At 33.2% G+C, this 19,205-nt stretch overlaps 1 protein-coding gene and 1 long non-coding RNA gene across 5 annotated transcripts in view; one reads left to right on the forward strand and one right to left on the reverse strand.

Moving 5' to 3' along the window:
• Nucleotides 1–17,346, forward strand: part of Trhn (tryptophan hydroxylase) — a 56,799-nt gene extending 39,453 nt beyond the window's left edge. The window contains exon 8 of the mRNA XM_069062046.1: nt 12,735–17,346. Within this exon, the coding sequence (XP_068918147.1) occupies nt 12,735–12,981 (247 nt within the window). The 3' untranslated portion in view covers nt 12,982–17,346. The remainder of the gene's footprint in view (nt 1–12,734) is intronic.
• Nucleotides 2,365–12,361, reverse strand: LOC138141321 (uncharacterized). Of its 4 annotated transcripts, none has more exons than XR_011163080.1 (6): nt 11,944–12,361; nt 11,776–11,873; nt 11,337–11,720; nt 10,992–11,279; nt 5,082–10,931; nt 2,365–5,030 (listed from the first exon to the last, which is right to left on the reverse strand). It is a non-coding gene; the product is annotated as an uncharacterized lncRNA (long non-coding RNA). The 4 variants fall into 4 exon arrangements; XR_011163079.1 differs by having other exon boundaries at nt 10,992–11,134; nt 11,191–11,279; nt 11,776–12,361; XR_011163078.1 differs by having other exon boundaries at nt 2,365–2,800; nt 2,866–5,030; nt 11,776–12,361.
• Nucleotides 17,347–19,205: the final 1,859 nt, after the last annotated feature.

Raw genomic sequence — 19,205 nt, forward strand, 5'->3', positions numbered from 1 at the left:
AAAAATTACCGTGTGAACAACAATAATTACTGATTGAGTTGGCAATAAATTCTGGTGACTTTTATGTCATGTTCCAACGAGAAAACCATTTTATTAATAAAAGAATACAAAAACCAAGACGTTTAAATATGAAATATATACCAGCTGTCAATAGCGTCAATAAAACAAACAGAAATAGGTACAATTCAGTCTTGAAAATTTCATGTAAAAGTTTTTTTTGCCAACTGAAACAGTTATTGTTGCTCACCCTGTACTTTTGGATGAATTCGATCAAAAAATGAAAATTGTAAAAGTAATAATTGTACAGAGTGTCTATAAATAATTGTGGGAACGAAGGAGGCTTTGAAAGTTTGCCGACTCTTTCACCAGAAATCGAATAATATTAGCCTGATCTACGATGTGCAAGCCCAGAACAAACTGGTTTTACTGGTTGCCTATTGCCTAGCTTGACAAAATTAATACTTACTATGGGGGCCAAAAAATTTTAGCCGTCACTATCTTGACATTCATGTAAAGTGTAAATAAACCTTTAGGAACCGTAACCCCACTTTCGATTCTTGTCATTTTGACATGCATATTGTTATTCTGACAATCAATTTAAACTGTTTAAAGCTCAGATATTCCAAAAATCCGATATGAATGAACAAAATTAGAGCAGTTTTGCATAGATAACCTGAGGTAAACGTTTGTGTAGTAGAAAATGACAAAATAATTTCGAGTTTTGAAATTTACCACCCAAAAAATACCAATCATAATCAAGACGGTAATCATAATGACAATAAAGTATGGTTTACAAATTTTTTTTTGAAGGGACAGAAATTGACGGCTAAAATTTTTTGGCCGGCATAGCACCAGACCGAATGTACATAATTTCTGTTGGGTTACAAATCTGAAAATGACTTTAAATGATTGACTCTACACAAGAATAATTGTGTGTCAAGAAAACAAACAAAAATAAAATGAAACAAATTTACAAGTTGTGGACAAAATAAAGTGGGACAATGTTTTTTCGCTAATGTAGGCCTGTCTGAAATTTTACTCTATCTATGGTTACTATTAAAATATTTATAGGGTATTATGTATTTTGTGTTGCATATTATTATCATATTAATTCCGTTTTTTCTTGTTAGTGTTGGCTTTTAGTTGTGGACAAACTAAAGTGGGACAATTTTTCTCGCTAGTAACATTTTCTCTAGGAGATCATTTATATTCACATGCTTGTGAAATTAAGAATATATTGAATAAATCTAAAATTTAATTGGTTTTCAAATAAAAAATTAAATTTGAATTTTTAAGTACAAGTTGGGAGTTTATTATCCTCACCTGCTCTTAAACACTTCATGCAATGAAAATAATTTAAACTAAACTAATTAATGGATGTTTATTTATTGTTCCTTGTGGTCTCCATTTTTTTTTTTTTTTTTAATATTGAAGACGGAATTTTTAGTGATATTGTACAGTGGCGGCCATTAATTTGGAAACACCAAAATTTTTCAATTGTTTGTTACTTTGACAATGTTATTGACATATTCTCGTGTCAAAAATGGATTACTCCCTAGGATTTAGGGATATTCGTTACTAGGTTGCCATAAATTTGGTTAGGTTGGAGGCTATGTGGTTTCTGGTGACAAACAAAAGATATCCCAAAAATGTAAGACAGCAAATTAATTGTAACAGTTGCAAATCACTAATTTCTCGCTAAGTGATTTTTCGTTTCACAATCAATTTTGGTTACTGGCGGCATATTTATGTGGATTTAATCTCTCAATTCAAAGTAACCAACCTTAGGCATTCAAAATAACTTTTGAAAATTCTAGTTACACACAACATGAAAAACGTTATTTCCCTAAAAGTTTGAATTCTAGGGAGTAATCCATTTTTGACACGAGAGTATCAATTTCGGCTGCGACAATCTGTTGAATGCACTCAACGATAATATGGGTGACATGACTGCATGACATAACGCTTACACTATCAAATATTAGAAATATCCAGTAAACTACATTAGGCCGGTGTTTCCAAATTAATGGCCGCCACTGTACCTGAGAGCAATCCGCCTTATGGACCAACCGTCCTCAGCTTTAGAAATTATTCCCAATTTGACTAAATTGCTAATGCGGACCATGATCGCTTTTGATTTTTTTTTTTTTTTTGACAAGAAAGTGTCAAATTTAAAACTTTAGGTTTAAAGCCGGTTGCAATCAACTAAAATTTAGCGAAAATCTGCATCAAGACTTGTCCCACTTTACATTATTACATTATTTTGTGAAATTCGGTGTGGAATTGTTTAATTTTTCCACACTCATTTGAGTGTTGAAAAGTTCAATTTTTCCTAACTAGAATGGAAAAATAAAACAAAGGAGAAACATTGAAAAATTTTAATGTCAAATGTCAAATTTTTATAAAAATCTAACCTTCTTCAGCAAATAAGTGTTATTTTCAGCTTCCTTTAAAAACTTTTCCATCTTAAACTTTGCAAACAAGCTGAATTTCTTTGAAAGCTGGCCGACTGATTTTCTTTTGATAAATGCTATCAAACTTGGATAGTTTCTAATTTCGATCTTCTTGTTCACATTAAAGGTAGCTCGTAACATTGAATAGATACTCCATAGTGTAAAAGTTCTTGACTTTTGTTCAAAGTATGCTACTAATACCTCTTCATTAACATGTTTAACTCTCTTTTCTGAATACCAATTCTCGAACTCTTTGTACGCCTTTTTGTACTTTTCTTTCGATTTTTCGGGCAGCAATGAATTAAGTGCCAAGGCCGCTGACTCTTCAATATCAGAAGATGGTTCATCTGCTTCCTCAAACATTATTTTCAGGCAAATGAGACGAACACACAAATATTTTGTCAAATTTTACCTTGTTTACTTTTGTTTTCCCTACGTAACAATACATCAATAGGAACTTGATCATGGTTTTCTCATAAAAAGTATCTATCAAAATTATTATAATGTAAGGACTTCTTTTCCGAATTTCACAAAATCTTGTGTGCAATTCGATAGAAATAATATATTATATCAAAATCTTGTGTGCAATTCGATAGAAATAATATATTATATACCAAGGTGGAGGTGTTCATGATTATAGCTAGAGTGCCAAGATAAGAGCCCGAGGCGCGCCAAGGATTGTAAGGCGCGAAGGCTATAAAGGACTTCTCCACCGTGGTTTATATACTATTTTTTTCACTACTAGATACGTTAAAACCCTTTCTGATAATAATTATTAATCAAATTATTTTGTCGGATGCGACGGGTCCGAGTTGTCATTTCTTGACAGTTGGTATGAAAATCGGCTACGTTAACCAATGAAATAGACGACAATCTTTCGTTGCTAGGTGACGGTTGTTCCATTATTTACCACTGGTTAATAATGAAAAATTATTTACCTGTCACTGGGCCAACGTAGAAAAACGAAACTTCTCAGTGTTCTATGACAACCGATAACGCTAGACTTTATTACTAGTAGTGGAAAATAGTTATTTATTTAACGAGTTCGTGTGTAATTTGGGCTTTTTTTGGCATGAGTGGGCCAGTTTAAAACTCGAGTGAAACGAGAGTTTTAAAGGTCCACGAGTGCCAAAAAAGCGCAAATTACACAAGAACGAGTTGAATACAACGTTTTTTTGTTCGACGAGCCCCCCCAAAGGCTCCAAATGGCTGAAAATCTTTAAAATTAGCTTGGCGTTTCGTTTTGACAAGTTGTCAAATTCATCAAAATCCGTTCACACAGGAGAAAATTCTCAAATTCTGACAGTGTCGAACAAAAAAAGCCTTTTTCTACAACCGTCAAAAAAACGCGACATTTATGCATCATTGTCAAGTCGCAAAGTATGTCATTTTTTGATAGATCAAAAATAGTTGTCAAAAAGTTTCCTTGGATGTTTTAATATTTTTTTTCTAATTTTGACATATAAAGTGACACTTTTCAAAATTAATTGACGTTTGGAAACGTCACACTTTTCGTAACTGGTTACGAAAAGTAAAATCTTTCCTAACTGCTTAGGAAAAATTTATTGTATCATCAGTTTTGACACTGTTATATTTTTTGTTTTTAAGAAATATAACCGTGCCTACTTACCTACTTGATATTTTAACACAATAATAATTTATTATTATTGAAATTCATTACTTCGTTTAACGTTTAAAGAAACTTTTTTTTTTGTCAAAATTAGAAAAAATCTTGTATGTAACACGTTAGGAAATGCAATTTTGTGTAACTCGTGTGATTTTGCGGAATCTCGCTGCGCTCGTCCCGCAAATATTCCACTCGTTACACAGAATAACGCATTTCCTAACTGGTTACATAAATAGCTATTTTCAAATTCCGTATCGAAAACTGTTACATTTCCACATTCACTTCGGTTAGGAAAAGTACTACTTTTCTTACCTAGTTAGGAAAATAAACAAATGAAAACCAGCAATTATATTATTTACTACAACATTATTGCATTCTTTTAACAAACATTTTGGGGCCACATTATCGGATTGGGTTATATTGATGATCTGTTCTTTTCCTAATATTTTTGAAGATACTTCCAACTTGTTTTATACAGAATCCACTATATATCCCTCGGCAACAGTATTTGATCGCCAACCACCGTGTCTTTTGAGAACTGTGATGTCAGCTCCTGCATCGGCCAATAATGTTGCAGATGTCCTTCTGAAGCAGTGTCCAGTATAATTCGAAGAATTCGGTAAATTCAAAAAATCTGCTATTTTCTTAGGCACTCCACCTATGGTATTTATTCCTACTGCCTGCCTTGTGCATTTTCCGTTCCGAAAACCAAGAAAAAATCGAGTAATTTCAATCGGTGATGGTCGGAGAGAAAAGTATGTCCTGAATATTTCTAATAAATCCAAACCTTCAAAATTGCCTGGTGATATTGTAAATTCTCGCCTGACGTTTGTTTTAGTGTCTGGAATCTGGATAATGATATAAGACTCCTTGTCTGTAATGTTCTTCACGTCAAGAAAAGTCAATTCCTCGCGACGGCATGCCCCACTGATCCCGATTATCAACATCACCTTTAAAGAGTAAAACAGTTATTTTTTGAATTACATAAAAGTCACCTTTACCTTCATCATTAAGTAAGTGCCATTATCCGCTTCCCTTAGGAACTTTTCTATCTCCTGCTTGGTAAAAATGTTGGATTTTTTCGAAACCTGACCGGTTGATTTTCTTTTGATGAACGTTATCAGGCTTGTATATTTCTTGATTTCTATATTTTTCTTTAATTGGATTGTAGACCTCAGCATCGAGAAAAGGCTCCATAATGTCGAGTCTTTGAGTTTTCTTGATTTTTGCTCAAAATAGGTCAGTAGAACTTCTTCAGTAATATCACGCACTCGCTTTTCACGGCACCAATCCTCAAATTGTTAGTAAGCTTTATCATATTTTTTCCGCGATTTCACGGGTAATAACTCATTGACTACTAATGCTGCTGATTCTTCTACGTCCGAGCTAACAAATTCAGCATCTTCGGACATTTTTAATCGCAAATACACTCACAACTAAACGAACTCGCAAATTTTTCTAATGTGAAAATTTGTATTTACATTGATTCCATAACGACCAAAATGAGCTACTCGATTTTTCAAATTTTGTATCCAAAATTTTCAATAAATCCTCAAGAGGTAAGAGTTTTCTCTACCTCATTAGAAAAAATTATGTGTGCAACACGAAGGAAAAGTGTTTTTTTCCGTATTCGACGCGTTTTTAATGTCGAGTACGTCTCGATTGAAAATCCCGAATCTCGTACAGAAAAGTCACTTTTCCTATCTCGTTGCACAAATAACTATTTTCACTGTTTTTACGGTAAAAAAAAAAATTAAAACACCCAAGGACAATTTTACAAAAATTCGTAACCAAGTAACCAGCGCAAGCGGGCAACTTGAATGTCTGATCGTTTTGTAGTAAGTGTCAATTTTATTAGCAAAAGTTTAAAAAGCGGTTGTAGAAAAAATTGTGTTTGTATTTCGTGCGCAAGATTCGAATGAGTTTGAAGTCTCAACCTGACGGTCTCGACCAAAAACTCATTCTCATGCGTCAATAAAAAACAATCATTTTGCGCACTTAATACAAAAATAACTATTTTTTTCATTCACGACGTCTAGAATGGAAAAAATCGCTTTTCCTATCTCGTTGCGCAAATAGCTTTTTAAGGATGAACTGGAGCAACATTGAAAAATGGCAAAATTTGCTTAAAATTGGTAGAATAGTCCTTTCATCCATCCTAAAGTACTGTGCCAAATTTAAAAAAATTTGGTCGAGGAATTTTAAAGTTATTACCTTTTAAAGTTTCGGGATATTTTACACGTGTTCTTATGAGAAATCGAGCAATGGTCGCATAAAATTTGATAAAAAACATATTTCAAAAAGGCCAATTTTTCTTAAATTTTTCACACATAAAGTATCGATATCGTAGAATTTTCTAATGAATTTACAAAAAAAGTTGGTCGAGGATTTTCCATGTAATCGCTAATTATATGTGGAAAAACACGGTTTTTGAGGTTATGTATCTGTTTTAATTTCAATAAAAGTGAACAAAATGCATTTTATTGACGTCGGTATGCAACATTATACTCATATCGCACGTTTTACTACAGTTACGTTAAGAACTTTAACAGAAATCAATGAAAATTGAAATTCAGTGTGCTTCTATTTACTTTCACGTACAGTCTTAGTCAAAAGATTGTAAAATCACATGTAAGTAATTATCTAAAAATCAAGAAAATAAACACAAAATTTACTTGCAACTCATTACAATTCGTTTCCAAAAATGAAAAACTATTTTTTCAAATATTGATTTCTCGTAATAAACGTTTCATAGCATTATAAGAATTCCGCAACTTTTTGCTGAGATTGTTACTCCAGTTCATCCTTAATACCTAAATTGGGCTTTCTAACGCTTTTACGTAAGTGCTAATAAAATTTAACCTGTCCAGTGCCATGCACATGCAATTTTATTGATCTACTACTTATAAGGATTATTCGACTTTTGTTTGAATTTTCCAAAACCGTCCTAAGTACATACCTAGTTTGTAATCTTCATTCCACAAGTGCAAACTATTTTTGTTATTTTCTATGACGAAACGTTTTATTTTTAATTTGCAATTTTCGCCCTTTGATTACACATTTGACAAAAATGTTTAATCTGTTGAACATTAATTTTGTGTTTCCCTCAATTTGAACTTTGCTAATATCAAATCCATTAATTCAATTATGCCCTGACTCTAATTGGAATTACCAAAAATGTTGAACGAGTGTTTTATTTCAACGTTTTTCTCGATGAACATTTGTTACCCTTGTATACCTGTGTTTATCTCATGGACGCCTACATTTAAAAGAAGATTGGCAAATTTCAGTTGGGTATTGTACGGGGTCATTATAAATGTTTGTAACAACTAGTCGGCGTAGCGGCGCACCTAAAGCATAGCGCACAGCCATCTACGATGGTACAATAATTTATAATGACCCCGTACTAAATATATTACCACTTTTAGGGATTATTGTGCCGACAAAGGCATTCAGAAACATAACTAACAAAAATTCCGCCCCCAATGAATGGTTGTTAAAGACGTTTGTGTTGAAATTATTTAAAATAATTAAAATTCTGAACTTAGCGAATTAGAGTACCAAGGAATAATTAACATGTCAACCGAGAAACACTTAATATAGTTTTATCGTCTTTACCTATCACAAAAAATGCTTGCGTATAGGCAGCTTCTTTTTCACTCTATGATGATATAATTTACTTTTAATCTGCCAAAGGCATGGTTACGATTCGTAAATCTTGATAAACATTTCCAGAAATTCCCGACTCATATTGTCTGAAAGACGGCTAGATTTAACCAAACTGAACTAAATAAAATAATAAACAAAAACTACTAAAAAAATTAACATTAATAGTGTGTGAGATCCTCTTTGCGGATAACTTCAAAGATTCGATTTGGAATAGAATTAAATGAATCCAGGTATCCTTAGGTTATGGTATTCCAGGCAGCCTGTATGGCATTGGTAAGCTGCTGTCACCGACGGTAAAACAAATGAAGGGCTAGCCAGACCACCCCGTATCCCGGGGTTTGTCGCGAACCAATCAGGTGCAACTACGTACACTCGACTTTTGGTTTTTGTTTGTTTCTAAGGAGAACGAAAATAACAAGAAAAAGTTTTTAGTTTTTTTAGACGGGTCAAGTGAAAGTGTACTCGTTTTGTCGATCCTCGTAACGGTTTTAATTTTCATTCCTTAAACTCCGAAGTTTGTGTTCAATACATTGTTTCCCCCCTTCCAAAAAAAACGCGGTGGTAACACTGCCCTACGTTGTGGTATTGTTGACCATTACCATACAACTGTCTGGAAAGCCAACGCCAAACATTTTCTAAAATGTTTAGATCGGGTGACACACTAGGCCACTCGAGCACATTAATATTTTCTTCCTCTAACCAACTACTGACGAAGCGTGCAGCATGGTCACGTTGGAAAACCCATGGTAAGCCATCCATGGTTCTTTCTATTATAGGTTTGACCCGTATCAAAAGATCCCTATATTTCTGAACATTCTAAATTCCATTTAAAATTTCTAAATGCATCACTGCTTTAGACGAAATTGCGCCCCACACCATTACCCCGGCTTCCCGTCTGTGGTGACGAGTGCAAAATTTTTCTTTTTTTCTTAAGTCATGGAAATAGTATAAATATCCACTAGACCGTCAAATCTTTTTTCATCCGTGAAAATTACACTATTCCATTGCTCTTGCCACGCCATATGGTTTCTTGCAAAATGGAGGCGATTTTCTCTATGCCTTTGAGTCAAAACGGTTTTTTTTTTCAAGCGACGTCGACTTAAGTGTGCACACTTTTTAATTAGCCTCTGTGCGGTTCTTAAACCAGCTGCAGATTTTCAATATCTTGAAGAAAATTATTGAGGACGTTAGCACTACGAAGGATTCTTTTTTTATTTTAACAACTTCAAAGTTTAATGTAAATAACCTGTTTATTATTTTTTTGAAAATTTTACTTACTTTAAACTTAATTATAATTAGTGAGGCTAATCAGTTGTCGCGATTAAAATACTTCTTTTGGAAAAAAAAAATCTGCAGTTAATTCTACGTTGTCAGAAGTGACAAATTGTCTTCCAAATCAATCGTTGCCTACCTTGATGCATTGAATGAGTCTACCAATAATAATACCAATTAGCATAAAAATTTTGAAAAAATCTGTATTTTATGGATGAGGCTAACCAGTTGTCGCGGAGTATATACACATTAAATGTAATGTTTCAAGTACCTGTAACATTTTAAATTTATCTAGTGTTTAAGAATACGTGGGAGGATTGGGGCAATTATTTTGCTTTCCAAGAAAAATTGTGGAATTCCCTATTCATTTTTGCCTAGCTTATACAGGTGTCCCCAAAAAAGAAGACGAGTCCATAACTCCGTTATTTTTTTTTTTTTTTATTAATGCCTTCCCGTTTCTTGCCATACGGCTTTTACGGTACCTTTTCGGTCGGCCAGTTTTCACTTTCAATTCCTTTTTTTGCCTATCCTAACCTCCCTTCAGGTGGTGCGACGGGGCTCCGGGGCACTTTCCCCGGCCACCCACGCCCATTCCACCTCACATTCACAGACATCCACAACATAACTCCGTTATTTATCGGAAGATTTTAATTATCTGTACACCAAATTAAATGGTTGTTAATAGGCTATAAAATGGCCTAATAAATTCAAGTATAGCCCCATGGACTTCAAGGGTAAACTGTCAAAATATTTTTTTTCACATGGGATTACACTTAAATACCAAAAATTCACAAAAAAAAAAATTAAAAAATCGCTACTATCGTCTATGTTCCATTTTGCGCTAAACATTGGCGGCATATCTGCACAATCCCACATGTTATTATTTGTCATTTGTTTTTCCAGCTACCTTAATTTGGTTATTACATTGTAACGCAATGCATTTTGATAGCTTTTCGCTTTGTGCTCGTCATTTGTTTCAAAAGTTAGTGTTATTTTTTTTTATGTGAAGTTATATTTGTGATACATTGTTGTTTTCAGAATTAAAATCTCTATCAGAATTACTAAAAAAAAGTACGTAATCCCATTTGAAAATAGCTATTTGTGCAATAAGTTAGGAAATGTATTTTTTTTCCGTATTAGGCATGGGATTTTTGATCGAGACGTTAGTCGAGATCAAAAACATGCCGTGTACGGAAAAAATGGATGTCCTACGTATTGCACACATGATTTTTTCTACTGGAGTTTGGAAAATACATAAAATTTGGATATTTTTAATATTCTATTAATTCTTTCTAAATTAAAAAGCGAAATCAAAATTGTTCTGCTTTCGTTACCATAGAGAAACAATTTAGTAATGAAAAATTGTGAAGGCGTTTAAGCTTTTCTCTCAATTAAATACCACTTTTTACGTTACGTATCCCAGGAAACGACCAAAATTGAACTTTTAGTGTTGAAATATTATTTCCGCCCTTAGTATGAAATTTTTCACTTTTCTAACTCAAATTAGTATTACAATGTTAAAGTTTTCCAAACTCCAGTAGAAAAAAAATATTTTTACAGTTTAGTCTTGAAGTCCTTGGAGCTATACGTGAATTTATTAAGCCGTTTTCTAGCCTATTAACAACCATTTAATTTGGTGTATGGATAATTAAAATCCTCCGATAAATAAGGGAGCTATAGACTCGTCTTTTTTTTTGGGACATTCTGTATATAAACAAATAAAAAATGAATGGTAATGAAATGAAATTCGTTAGATGATTCACCCTTATTGACAACAAATATTAACGGTTCCACTTGGTCTTATAAAAGTTGTTCTCGATCCCACCATTCTTTAATTTTGTCTTCAGCGTGCCGCACTAAATTTTTCCACATTTCTGGGGCAATTTGTTGGAGGGCTTCCTTCCACATATCTAAGACATTATTTATCGTATACCTAGATAAGATAAACAGAACGTATTTAAAGTAAGTACCTAAAAACAGACAATGTTTCATGCTGGACTCGTACAGGTATATTGAACACAGTATTAGATTCACTGAATTTCGGACAAGTGTCAAAGCAGGCAAGGTTTATTACTAAACCCAAGATTTAAAATTAATGCTCTATATTGGTTGGCTGAAATTAGAAGAAAGTTTTACGCTCGATAGGGATATTGTTTGGCTGTTACACACAGTTACACAAAATTCCTTCATAAGGCACAATCTTGAGTTACAAAATTTTAAAAATAATTATTTTTCACAATTCTTTGTTTTGTTGTTTTCTGTAAGAAAAGTGTAAAAGTTATTATTCTCTAAATTTTGGGTAATTGAGAACTTACTCGTATCTTTTCTAGCAGTGTTTAAAACATTTAAATTACTCCAAGGTCAAAAAATAAGTTTTCACAAAAACTGCTCAAAATGTTCTCCATTGTGGTCCAGACAGAATCAAACTCGCCTCTCATAATTTCAAAAACCCTTATGAAGCTGTCAATTTGTTTAAGGTAATGTGTGGGTTTTATTTCTTGCAACACACAAAGGGAAACAAATTAATATCCTTCTTAAAAAATTTCTGTTAAGTGCCATAACACAATTTAACTTGTTGTCTTAAACGCCTTATGGAAGTTGAGGGATGTTCCTTGATAATTTGTGGAACATTTTGCACCATTTCTAAAATTTGAACTAAGAACTGACCTGACTTCTTCTTAATGATGGGTTATGATTTGCTAAAATTAGGCACTATAATTTTAAGACATTGATAAACTTGTTGATAACCAATACCATCAGGTTCGGACATCTGGCTTAAAATTCTTCAGTGTAAGGGGGTACAAAGTAAGGCCAGTCTTCATTTTCTTGTTTCACCCTCTTTCGAAAATAATCTAATAAAAATGCCATCTCTTTAATGGTAAAACCCATTTTACAACTTATTCTGGGATAATTATTGCTTACAACTTCAATAAACGTCTGTAAACTTTGCCGAAATCGAAGATTTGTTTTCTAGGTTAAATCACTTAAATTGTCAACAACAACAACCTTGAATTTTGAAATGTGACATTTCAACGAAGCATCTCCGTACCAGTAGCGTCGCGTTTGGCAATAAAGATGATAATTAACTTACTCTTACAAATGTAAAATGTTGCTATTGTTAATCTTATAAATTGTTTCCCTTATCTTATAATAATAATAAAATGCACAATTATAATTTCAACGTCTAAAATTCATAAAGTATCATTTTTATTAAGTAGCGTTTGAGACCATAAATTATCTACGCCCATGTTTTGACCGCTTATGTGCATATGATTTTGCTACGACGTGACCGATAATTTGCAACGCTTGCTCTGATTTGGATTCTTGTTGATCACTCTGTACTTGTAACATTTAAAATTTATCTTGTGTTTAAGAATACTTGGGAGGATTGGAGCAATTATTTTGCTTTCCAAGAAAAAGTGTGGAATTCCCTATTCATTTTTGCCTAGTTTATTTTACCTTAAAATTGTTAGGAGAACAAATAATTGAAACTCCTTATCTTTTCATGTAAAATGTTATGTTTCGTAAAACAATTCTACACAACAAAAATTCCGCCCCCAGTAAATAGTAATAAATAGTGTTTCGTTGAAATGATCGAAAATTTAAAAATTTTAAACTACCGAATCTATTTAGACCAGAACAATGTACGCCTGTATAGACACCTTAAACAATTAATTTTCTCTCTTCAGAATTTTTCAATAAACCTGTTTCAGGACTTTTGCTGAACAAATACAACGTCCTTTCGGGTTACGCTATAATCCTTATACACAAAGCGTGGAAATATTAAGCAATGAACAGAAGATAACTGCTGTCGTCTCTGAGCTACGTGGAGATCTATGCATTGTCAACAGTGCCCTAAAGAAAATCTGCGCACGAAATTCCACATTGAATATTGATAGAATTACAAATTTATTGCAAACAGGTCTTGCTACAGAGAAGAAACCGGAAAATAACTTTTAAATTAACACTAAAATTTTTGTAAATATTATAGTTTCTGAACAACATTGATGTTATGTTACGAGTACATTTTCGTGACAAAATACTCTAAAATGAACATTCATTCTTATTACTAACGGTCATACTTAATTAAAAATTTTCCATTTTATTCATGATAATTTTTTTTATTTTGTAGGGTCGGTTTCACCAACGCGAGTGAAATTTAACTACAGATTAAAATATACGAAAACATTGTTATAACAATAGATAACTAAAGTAACGAAGCATTTTAACCTACAGTTAACTTTAACTGGCGTTGGTGGAATCGGCCCGTACATTACTTGAAAAATTAAAAAAAATGTTAAATTTGAATAATTGTTATAGCTAGGTACAGTTAATTTCAAAATTATCGAGTACACCTCAAAAATCAAGAAGTCGCCCTCCGGATCGACCACTAATTTGGAAAGAATCAACACTTTCGCGTTTTCGGTTAGATTAGGCATTTCGTTTGTCAAAACTGACATTGATCATTGACAAAAAATGTAAGTGCATTTCACACTGTAGAAAATTAGGTGTAGGTACTCTTTAATTTTGAAATTAACTGTATATCTTGAAAATATTATGTCGTTGTCTAGAAAAATTCCATCAAAATATTTAATAAACATTATAAATATGTATGTTATATGTTGTCAAGTAATGACTCTTCACGAAACTGTAAACAATTAACGAACTTTCCATTAATATTTAATCATAAAATAAAACATCTCTTGTGCATATGTATTTCTTTTGTTTAACATTGTGGTATGAATTTGTGAATCCTAACTTTAAATTTAATAATCATGCTTAACACAGTTTCTCAAATATAAGAGATAAGTTGCTGATTATTATTTATGTAGTGTATGTAAATTAGTTTTTTTGCTTTATAATTAGTTAATACAGTGTTTTTCTTTTGGTTTTCCTCTTTTGTCAATTGTATTTCATTATTTCTCAAAACTATTTCCTATCTCTATTAAATGTTAAACTGACCTAAATATGAAATAGTTTTGAGAAATAGTGAAATACAATTGACAAAAGAGGAAAACCAAATGAAAAACAGTGTAAAGCGTTAAGCGATTGGTATTACCTCGTTTTATATACTGGGTACCCCAAAATTCGCGGGACAGCTTAGCATTACGTTTTAAGTGGTCATTAAAATATCAGGTAAAAAAATCTCCTTTTTTGTAGAAGATATGGACTTATTCGTTACACTAAATGTGGCAACATTTAAAAAGATTCTATAGCCCGTTTTTTCTATCAGTTCTATCTCAATTTCAACCTAGATTGCCCCTAGATCATTATTGAGGTTATGTTGCATATGTTTATGAGTGTAAGACACGTGTTTAATTTAAATTTAAATTGTCAAATGTGACAATCGGTGACAATTTCAAAAGTCAATGTTTCAAACGTGATTTATAAAATTCACTGTTTCGACTTTTCTGCCAACCTGACAATACTTTGACAATTGATTATAAAAAAAAACAGACTTTATGTGTCCCAATAGTCTGCAAATGTTTCATTTTTGTTGTATCCATGGAAATGAGAGAGAAAAATCAAAGCCAGGTTGCCGTACGTTATTTGAGGTAAAACGGACATAAAATTACTATTTGGAAATGCTGGAAATAATGAAGAAATAATTGCAAACCTGATCACAATCGTTCACAATTATTATGCCACTGGCTAGTGAAAGACAAATAGTAAATATTATATTGTTATACGAGTTGCACAAGACAGTCTAGTGTCGAACGATAGGTTTTAAAGCACGACCAGCGCAGTGAGGAGTGCTCTAAAGGAAGGAGTTCGACAACATGTCTTGTAAAACGAGTGTAACATGCTATTTTTTCTACTTCGGCTTCATTAATTTATTTTTTTTTAAATATAAAATAATTACCTATCTAGTGACTTTTATTTTAATGGAATTGTGTTGGTATTGACAAAGCAATGCCATATCATTGAAAATTAAATTTCAAATTGTCTCCCCAATGTTGTTACAATAATAATCTACCCCCTTAATAGTTTATGTTGATCCAAAACATGGATTCAGGTTCAAATGACATTCAATCACATTTAACACTGAAATTCACTATCAATACCAACCCCACATTCAATAATCATTAGAAACGATGCTACAAAATTGATCTTTGTGAAACTGTTGTCGGTGTCACCAAATGCTGATTGTGACACCGAAGTAGAAAATGGTTATTTGTGTATCAAGGGCAAAAAGTGCATCTTTTTTTTCGAGTCTGGATTTTCTAGTCGAGGCGGAGCCTTATTCTTGAGAATAAGGGATTATTTTGAGCAATCTGTTTAATTTTCGCCAAAACAAATGCACTAACATTATTTTAAAAAAATCCTTCTTCAACTGAATATAAAACGGTACAAATCTGTACAAAAATTTTTTTCTTGTCGTCTTGTTTTAATTAATATCTCCTGACAGCGTTATCATAGAATCCTAAAAAAATGTGCTTACAATTAGAGTGTACCACACATAAAATTTATCACAACAAATTTTCAAATTATTCTTTAGTTTCTGTTTTATACGACTGACCTGTTTTAGCTGACTCATGCTGCATAATCAATGCCCCTTTTACCCTTAGGTGTAGGGGGAAATCTTTTTTAATATTTAAAATAAATGAGATCAAAACTGAAACCTTTGAGCCCTCTTATCTTCAAATCTAAGAGGTATAGAATTTTTTTAGTATTATTCTCATTATTTTATAACATGAGCCTATTAAGTTATTCCGCGAATTTTGGGGCATCCAGATTGTACAATAGTGAATTAATTAAAAAAAGTTTTAGTTTAATACCGGGTGAGCAACAATTACTGTTTGAGTTGGCAACAAAATCTGACGACTTTTATGTCATATTCCAACGAGAAAACCATTTTATTAATAAAAGATTACAAAAACTAAGACTAAATTTGAAATGTATGTCAATAATGTCAATAAAACAAACCGAAATAGGTACACACGGTCTTGAAAATTTCATGTAAATTTTTTTATTGCTAACTGAAACAGTTATTGTTGCTCACCCGGTGGTTTGATAATAGGATAATTTAAGTGTCTTTATAATTTCTTTTTCGGTTCTATCACATGTAATCTATTCCTATATGTATAAATGTATGTAAAAACTAATTAGAGCAGTCGCAAACTAGGAAGAGACTGGCATCGATTATTATCGTTCAAACTTTACCAGAGGCGTCAATTGTTGTGTTAGCCCAACAATTTATCTCACTCGAATCACGCCTCGTACTTTTACGACCAGCTGTTTTTAATGTTTTGTGTATTACATCCTGTCTCTGTTATTACAAAAGAAAGTGTTTTTCAAGACTACAATAATTAGTTGTTAAACGCTGTTCAAAAATAAAAAAACTATTGTGGTGCAAATTACTTACCTGTCACTGTGATAAGTAATACGAAATGTCATGAAAAATGTGTGTTATTTGCACCACAATGATTTTTTGATTTTTGAACAGCGTTTATGTGCTTATTCAATAGATCCACTATTATTCATTACCGATGTGTTGTGCCGCTGGCGAAATATGCAGCTAAAGCCACAACCTGGTCTCTTCCAAGTTTACAAAAAGAACAAAATAGTCAAAGTCTACTATGGATCAAAGCTCGCATGTCTTTTCCTACATTTCATTTTTTTTTCCTGTCGAAGTGTTTCAGGAATATTTTCCCGTTGAAGCAACCCATCTTTATGACGACATTTACCAAGTTATAACGAAAACTGTTAAAACAGCAACAATTATTTTCGTCCATAACCTACTGCGACTATTTTTTATGGCACCGTACATTGCTTCATGTAGTTGAAGTTCTTGTTTATGTATTTAGAAATAAATATACTAGTAATTATGTGTTAATATGCTAAATAAAATCTTACCAATAAATTCAACTAACTTAGTTTATTGGTTCGTTCCGTAATATTAATTAATGTTTTAATTATAGTAAAGTTAGGTGAGTATAAGCTACAGGATCATTATAAATGATTGTCCCATCGCAGTTGGCGTTGAAAACCCACACAAATTTTGGATGTGCCGCAGCCTTGCAACGTTAGACAAATTAGTTGACAGATTTTCACTACCGCCGGTAGCGCCACCTATCGGTGATATTAGTCTCACTCTTGTTATGAGGCTTGCGGCACATTCAACTACGTCACCAACACCTGCTGCGATGGGACAAGCATTTATAATGACCCTGTACATTTATTAAAGTAATTTTGTACAATAAAAATTTATATCTAATTTATTTCATATTATTCTGGATAAAATAATGATTATGTACTATCGAATTCATGTAAAACTAGGACAGCAAAACGTCGTTATGTTAACTTTTCAAAAATGTTGTATTGTAACGTTTCTACGTACTTTATTTTAACTGGTTACTATGTTACTAATGTCCAACATATCAAGTAGTAGGTATAGTACTTTTACCCCTAATGAACTATTGACTAAAATCATAAATCACACCAAGAAAGAAACAGATCCTAAAGCACCCCATCCGGTAATTTATGGTGGGGTCTTAAATAACCTCAGCCAAATATTTGGTAGCACCCAACGGGCAAAAATGACCGGTTTCTTACCTGCAAGTGTAAGTACCAGTAAGTGGATTGTAAACTGTTTCTTTGTTGGTGTGTATTTCTACAGGGTGATTCATCTTTTACCGCCGGTGGCAAAATTGACCTTAAAAATTATAATTTCGTTTTCATATTTTGCAGACCTAATTTATTATTCATAAGGCACATAATATCGAAAAATTAAATTTATAAGTTAATTAGGTCAAATTTTGACATTTTCTCAATTATTAGTTGTTTAATTTATTCAACCTTGTGGCATATGCACACTCAGGTATTTTCACACAATTTTACCATGTTAAATTAATTTTAGCATATGGTATTATTGAAATAAACGCATTTTGATATTCAAATTTGTATTTGCTTCATGATTTACGACATAATGTCCCAATATTTTAACAATAAGATCTATTAGGGGATCTTTATTTCCACTGCAGTGGGTCCTTTACAACTCTATTCGTAAAATCGAACAAATTTACCTAAGCAGGTCAGTTTTACAGGATAGTCATTGTTGAAGAAAATTTACAACACTAAAAGTCAACGAGTACCAATAAAAGCAATTTTTCCATTAAAATCGATTTAATTCAAAAACTATCAAACATTTTTCGAAACGGATTGCAGATATTGATTTTATACGCCATTAACCACATTCTGATGCAAAAATTTAAACTTAAATTTTTTTTAAAAAACAGTTTTTTATAAATATCTGCTCATAAAAAAAACTTTTTTTGAAATAAATTATACCGGCCGAAAGTAAATTTTTCGACAAATCAAATCTGTAAATTTCATAAATTTTTCTCAATCCTTAAGGGTCATTTTGCCACCGGCGGTAAAAGATGAATCACCCTGTATAAGGGGTAAAAATACTATAGATAATGTAAGCGAATTTTAAAAACGCGACAGAAAAACTACCTCTTCCACCCAAACATGTGGCTCATAAATTATGTTCTGAAAGGTCCTTGACTCGGGGGTGATTTTTAAGAGTCCCACAGGCGAGACAGGGACAGTGTGACTTGGCAGCTGGAACCGACGGGCTGTCCAAGGTACGAGTACGAGAGTGACGGCAGGTGAATAATCTGTGACGCGGGAGTGGTGCAGTGAATTAGGCTTGTGCTAGCCGGTGATACAGTTACCAGGTGTGTCGGTAACTGGGTGATAGCAGGTTTGGGCAACCTGGGCTATGATGTCAGTACCACCAATGCGCTAAAACCTCTGGCAGATACCATGGTATAATTCCTGAGCACCGGATGTCCGGGTGAGGCATCTCTGGCTCATGACACGGCTGGGCCGTTGACTGGGCGCGTCATGTAGGGACGGCTGGTGGTGGCAACCAAATGCAACAGATCATACATGCTTGATAAACGGTTGGGAGGTAACCCCGACTCTCCTGTATTGAGGGAGCTCAGTATCGTATGGAAGGGAGTTATCACGCTCTCACGCTGGCCGTGGTGGTCTTCTTCTGTGAAGAAGAAGTTTGCATCCCAAACTGCACACGGGGCTGTTACAAGTGCTACCAGACCATCCAACGCAACCCCGGTACGTAGCGCTCTGAAGACGACGCCTGTGATTGGAGCCCCTCGTCATGATCGGGCTAGAGGGAGGAATCCCCCGGGTGAGTCACTGTATGACCTTGATTT

Source organism: Tenebrio molitor, chromosome 1 (assembly GCF_963966145.1).
Source record: "Tenebrio molitor chromosome 1, icTenMoli1.1, whole genome shotgun sequence".
Taxonomy (NCBI): Eukaryota; Metazoa; Arthropoda; class Insecta; order Coleoptera; family Tenebrionidae; genus Tenebrio; species Tenebrio molitor.